This window comes from Cajanus cajan, chromosome 6, assembly GCF_000230855.2.
Source record: "Cajanus cajan strain Asha chromosome 6, NIPB_CcT2T_4, whole genome shotgun sequence".
NCBI lineage: Eukaryota > Viridiplantae > Streptophyta > Magnoliopsida > Fabales > Fabaceae > Cajanus > Cajanus cajan.
In genome coordinates this window covers 55,560,742-55,567,097 of record NC_138522.1, presented here as the reverse complement: position 1 = coordinate 55,567,097, position 6,356 = coordinate 55,560,742, and the positions used below count along the sequence as shown (strand labels likewise).

Below are 6,356 nucleotides of genomic sequence, written 5' to 3'. Positions count from 1 at the left end.
ATCCATAAGACGTGCCATGTTGCAATTACATAATTACATCAGACAAGGTAAAAACAATTCAATTATTCAAAGTAAAATGCTCTGCTAAACTTCATCTAAGTTAAGCACAGAATCAGAATACACTATGGACAAAAATAAAAGACAAACTTAAATTAAATTGTCAAACAGCATCAATTATATACCTTTAACTCCAAATTTTGTTTTGCAAATAAATGCAAACCCAAATCACCTAAGGCAAGTTTCTACCATTTTTTCTACAATAGGTGCTGTCCCAACTAAGACAACAGAGTTAAATTAGTGAATGCCAGTGAATGGGGATAAAAACCACACCCCGAATGCTAGGAACAAAATAAAACTAACTTCTTAAATCATACATATATAAATAAATTTTTTTAGCAATAGATGGAACAGCAATAATAATGATAATAATAAAATTTGACATTACATACATTGTATTTCTGGTAGAATAATAAGGGACAAAATTAGTCCAACACATATGATCTCTATACAACTCAACCTTTTAGCTATTGCATAAAACAACAGAATCGATACTTTATTTCCCTGGTTGACTTTTTCAGGTCATCTGAAGACATATCTTGAACTGCATCACTGTTTAATTGTTCGTCATCACATATTGTCTGGTCCAGTATTGTCCCATTTTTCAAAGAATAAGAATCAGCCAGGCTTGCTTCAATTGGTCTTGAAAGACTCTGCTCTAGTGAAGCTGGTACTACTTTATTATAGTTTACTTCCTTTACGTTACCATTTGTTCCTGCGTGCCTGATGGAACCAAAAAGAATAAGATCATCAGTTAAATGCATTATGAACTATGCATTCTGTTCTGGCTGGCTTATATTTCCAAACAAAGAAAGAGTTACATAATCACCCGAAGTTTTGGATCATCGGAGATCCTTTGACACTAACCTCATTTTTCAAACACACTTGAATAAGTTTTGCAGAACTTGAATCAACTGTGCCACCTTTTTCCATGCAGTGTGAGTCTCCATTAGCAGAGTGTGAAGTGGAACTGAGTGAATGATATCCATATTCCCGAACAGTTGAAATAACCCTCTCTATAGTTTCAAGAGCATTTCTCACATCTGAGCGTACATATACATTCATCTTGCCCTTAATTACACTCCTTGTATCATCTTCATCTATTGGAATAATGTTGATACCCTTTTCGGCCTGAACAATGTCTTCATTTTCTGCATCTACAATCTCACCATTACCCTTGCCCTTAAGCACACTCCAAGAATCACCTTCCTCAATTGGAACACCAAGTACCTTGTTGACATCTCCAATTTGTACAATCTCTTCACAATGTGCATCTACAACTTCTTCATTACCTGCATCTGAAGTCTTCCCATTATAATTATTTGCACATTGGTTGCTGTTATCCTCACAGAACACATCTTTTGCCCCATCTTGTTCACTTTGAATAAGTTCTTCAGTAGGAACAATGCTTGTTTCTTGCTTAAGTTCTTCTTCTTCCCCATCCATAGCCTTTGATCCATTAATGCTGCATAGAGTTTTGCGTATTCTAACATACAATGAGTCCTCCAAGGCCTTGCTGATGTCTTTATCTTTATTATTGCCCGTCATAATAGAAGCCACAGCCTATAACAACACGAGGAATTGATTAATGTCAAAAGGTGATAAAAAAAACACAAAATAACATTTCAGTATGTTTTATATGCATGAGCAAGGAGAAAATGGTAAATATGCTGAAACCAATCTTCTAGATAGCCATTGTAAATAAAGTGACTGTAAGTTCATCAGCCAGGGCAAATCCTCCTATTGAATATAAGGACAATGTTGAAGAGTGGCCTCAAAACACCGGCTAAAGAAACAAGGAAAAGAGAAGGAATTTTTATGTTAAAAGCATAAAAATTATTTAGTACTTCAATTTTAAGTAATAAGAAGTTAGAGTATTTAGTAGTATATTAAATATGAGAAATTATTATAGATCACATGATCTATAATTACTTTATTTTCTACATAACATGTAATTAAGTGTCATTAATTTTTTTTATAAATTTAAAAACTTAAATGCATATTTTGGTTTTATAGATAATTGATGGTTTTATACTACCTAATAATTCTTCCATAAATATTTTCAGACAATCATTAACAGACACATGAGTTAAATACATACATGTTATAATTAAAGAATCCATATTAATAAATATGAATGTTATCCTTTTTCTCGGTTGATTTAAGGAGGATATTTTCTCTTCTTTTTTTCCTGTAATCCTGATTTCCTTATGATAAAAATAACTCTTTTATCAAATAATATTAACAATAACAATAAAGAATGGATGAAGCTAATGATTTTTATAGAATTTAAAACATAATGCTGCCATACATTTACTTATAACTTGTTTATTTGTTTTTAAAACAAATTGTTGATCTTATTAGTTAGCCGCAAGAAAATAGATACAAAGTCAATATTAGTTGATGTCCCATAACAAAATAAATCTCAAAGGAATCTACAACCTTCTGATAAAGTTTGAAACCACTGCCGATGACCTGCCTTGAAATGAAATTTATGAGGGTTGGAGGTACAAAATCCAGCTTTAAATCCAAATTTGCTATTATCCTACAAAATTTGCCAAAAAAAATTAGGTCTCGGAATAAGGGTTGCACATCAAACCAAAATCTTTTTTCATTTTACACCACATGTTGGAACTTGGAAGCTAAGCCATACCATTAGTCTATAAATTTAAACCAGATCATTTACATATCTTTTTAAGTACCCGGTAAGAAATTAATAGGAAACTTATAATGGAAACAAAAGGTTAGCTGCCAATGGAAACTGGTAGTGTTCTAAGGGCTCCATTGTAGTTCTTAAATGTTTTGTATTCTAACTTCCTATATGTACAATTTTTTTTTCTTAGATAGACACAAATTTATAATCAAAAAATTAATTAGGGCATTGGTAATTAGCAGTGTCATAAGGCATTAATCAAAGAAAGAGGAAACATTTTTTTATTATGAAGTTGCATCGAAAATCATATGAAGTGCATTATTACATATATATTCTAAAAAAGAAAAAAAAATCACTTTTAATTCTTTAATCAATAACAATTATGTTTGACCTAGTGAAGGTTAGATAGAAACATTTTTTGGAATACTAACAAAGTTCCATATCAATAAAATAAGAGAGGAAATAACAGTTTATAAAACATATACTTTAATAATAAAGATACCTTTTAGATGATAATTAAAAGGAAAATTGGGATAAAATATCATAAAATAACTTCAACAGTGTTAAAATAACTTTATAAAAATATCAAAGTTATAATTCTTATAAAATATTCTTTCAAATAAATATCATAAAAATAACTCCATCAACATTAATACTTGAGTTCAATCTTTTTATTATTTAACAATTTTTTTATTAAAAAAAAATTCTTTAATTAAGTCACTTTAGAATACTAATTAAGCATTAATTTGAATTAATGAAATAAAATATTAAATAATTTTTATATTTTTTAAAAATTTACAAATTTGATCTATGTATTAAAAACTTTAAATTTAACAGTTTGATATAAAACATAAATTATTGAACAGAGTAAATTTAGATAAACTTATTTATAAAATAAACAGATCTCTCACTTGACACTTGATATGCTCCCTATATATATATATATTGTCAGTCACATAATACATGTACCCATCCTTGTGCAACATAGGTTTTCTTCTTTGATCTCCACTCTCAAAGTTGTAATTTTTTAGTACTCACCGAAAATAGCTTCTATCGGATGTCACCTTTTGCATAACATAGCCTCCCACCACATCAATTCTCACCACATCCTTTGCTTCAGGAATTACATCCTTGTTGAAACCATCAATGATCTTCGACTCAGGGACCTGAAAGCAAATTAAGCACACATTTGTTGAAGCTTAAATCTAGTTTAGAATTAACTTTCTTGAGAAAAAGAGAGAAGGGTGCAAGGGACTACCGTTTTCAAAAGAACCACCACCAAGTCATCTTGAAAATACTCAAACAGATAATAATGCACTATAGCCTCCCTTGCAGACAGCGGCCATGGAACCTTCATCCTTTCTCACATAATTAGCAATATAAGCATTCAAAAGTAAAGGTTTAACACACTAATAAGTAAATTTTCTTATTGGATGCCGGCAAGACACACCTCACTCGTGATATTTGTTCCCCAATCTGGACCCTCTGCAAACGTTCTGCTACTAGAACTTTGAAACTGGGAATAGTAAACTGAGGCCACCTGAAAAAATTTATAAAAAAAATTGTGAAGGGGTATATCAGCTAGAAGTATCACCAAGATTTGTAGTGTTCCCCTAACATAGATTCAAATAACTTCTATGCTATACAAAAATAATGTCAACTGCATGCAACAAACATGGTATAACCTCAACCTTAAATAGAAAACTAAAATCAAATATTGCACACGATTCTCACCATTTCTTGTAGAGGACCGACTCCCATGAAAGGCATAAAGCTGTAAATGTAACCAAGGATAAGATTTCACGTGTTGAAAATCATAGCATGGCCTTTGTTGTTAAACTAATTAAAAGGGCTATGCCAAAAAAGTTTGGCTCATGATAACATGACTCACAAACATCTAGAGGCCCATCTACATAGCCTTCAACTAGCAATGTATGAAAGGGAGTTCCTTTTGGTCCTTCACGATACATAACACGAAATTCTTCATTATCCTGTTTTAACTGTTGAAAGAAGTAAAATTATCATCAAAACTGTCTCAAGAATACAAATGCTAAACAAAATTGCATCAGTCCTTTGAATTATCAATAGGTAAATAAATCACTGAAGCAAGAAGTTGATCAATGATCACCCAATTCGGTGAACAAAACAAGAAAGTTCAAGATCTTAATCAACAGAAGATGATCTAAATAAGCAATTGAAATATGAAGAAAACAAAGTATGGCTAATGCTAGCTTACTTTCCATTCAGGGTGTGATGTACTAGATCCTCCACTATTGTCTCCGGAAGCACTTCTCAACATATCAAGAAAGTTACATAGTTCTGTTGTCCTGGTTTCCACAACTTTCTCATTACATTCTGCAAAAGACAAAGATAGAATTAAAAAAGTAAATAAACATGACTACCAATAATAATATCTGTCAGTTAGTACCTTTTTCTGAGAAAGAGCTGAAAGCAAACTATTACCTTCAGTTTCTAATTTAGAAGAACGTTGGAATTGACTTTTGACAAGCGTTTTGAGTTTCTGGTTGTTTGTCAGATCAGATAAGGCAAGGGTCTTCTCCAACCTCTCTCTATACTGCATAATGTCGTTTCCCTTTTTCACCATCTCTATAAGCAAATGAGAACGAGCCTTCTATGGCAAAGTCATATGCTAAAAAACGATTTACAATTAAAAGATTCTGCACTAAATATTCTCCAAAACAAGACTAGCTAGCCATCTATTCAGGTTAAATTCAATATCACATGTCATGAGCAGAACAAAAATAGCATATTGTATAACGTAATTGGCCACAAAAGGTTATATGCATAACTCTATGACACTTGACACATCCATTTGAGACGGTGAATCTGAGCTACTACCACTGTGCACCAATAAGACTCAGAAATACGAGTGAGAGAATTCTGAGCCACTCGTTAACAAAATTTGTACACGCACGCCCCAAGAAAGAGGGGTGATAAACTTTAATGAAACCACGTGACCAGAACTGAACACAAGGACTATTCATCATTTTCGATTCATAGCTAAAACAGAGGCGTTAATACCCAATCCAAGAAGAAAATTTTATTAAAGCAAATCCCACTTGCGCGAAACTTTTGATAGATCAACACTCAACAGTGGTTTTTAATGCGAAAAAAGGCGAAATTTGCATCGACCCAAGAATCAGTTAATCCCTCCCATCATAGTGAGTGGAGACAGAGTTTTCAGAAGTGCAAGCATCCATACGGAGGCCATGATCAAACATGAGAACAACCACTTGCTCTTATTCTTAACACTTCATTTTCGGAGAGTTAATAACACGTGGTCTCAGTCAAAATCAATGCGTAATACTTGACCATATAACCTATAAGTAGGTATTAGTTGGAACTACATTTTCTTCTTTCATATAATAAAATTTTTCTCGACAAAACTTTTAAATAAAATTTAAATCTTTTGGTATGTAACAAAAACATTTGTATTAAATATCATTTAAGAGAAAAAGCACGGATAGTAATTAAAGAAATATAAGTTTTTATTTTTTTTTTCTGTCGACATCTATTTTCAGCCGTTATTAATCTGACTTGTGATAGTGGATTACCATGACAAGTTATTTTCTATATTAAATATAGGACTCTCCAATAAATAAATTGTTTAGACAACTTAGTGTAA

At 31.8% G+C, this 6,356-nt stretch overlaps 1 protein-coding gene across 1 annotated transcript; it reads right to left on the bottom strand.

Moving 5' to 3' along the window:
- Positions 1-405: 405 nt before the first annotated feature.
- On the bottom strand, positions 406-6,007 carry LOC109809857 (uncharacterized). Its single transcript, XM_020373263.3, has 10 exons — positions 5,174-6,007; positions 4,947-5,065; positions 4,602-4,710; positions 4,445-4,484; positions 4,161-4,250; positions 3,969-4,068; positions 3,749-3,876; positions 2,500-2,602; positions 925-1,620; positions 406-780 (listed from the first exon to the last, which is right to left on the bottom strand). The coding sequence occupies exons 1-10, from the start codon at positions 5,313-5,315 to the stop codon at positions 760-762; spliced, it is 1,548 nt and encodes a 515-aa protein (XP_020228852.1). The 5' UTR covers positions 5,316-6,007; the 3' UTR covers positions 406-759.
- Positions 6,008-6,356: the final 349 nt, after the last annotated feature.

What these genes read in the sequence shown, in the direction of transcription:
- LOC109809857 (XM_020373263.3), bottom strand. Translation starts at nt 5,315, where the DNA reads ATGGTGAAAAAGGGAAACGACATTATGCAGTATAGAGAGAGGTTGGAG. An exon ending in AGATGGGCCTCTAGATGTTT is followed by an intron (nt 4,485 to 4,601) that starts GTGAGTCATGTT and finishes TTACATTTACAG; the next exon opens with CTTTATGCCTTTCATGGGAG. An exon ending in GAACAAATATCACGAGTGAG is followed by an intron (nt 4,069 to 4,160) that starts GTGTGTCTTGCC and finishes TATGTGAGAAAG; the next exon opens with GATGAAGGTTCCATGGCCGC.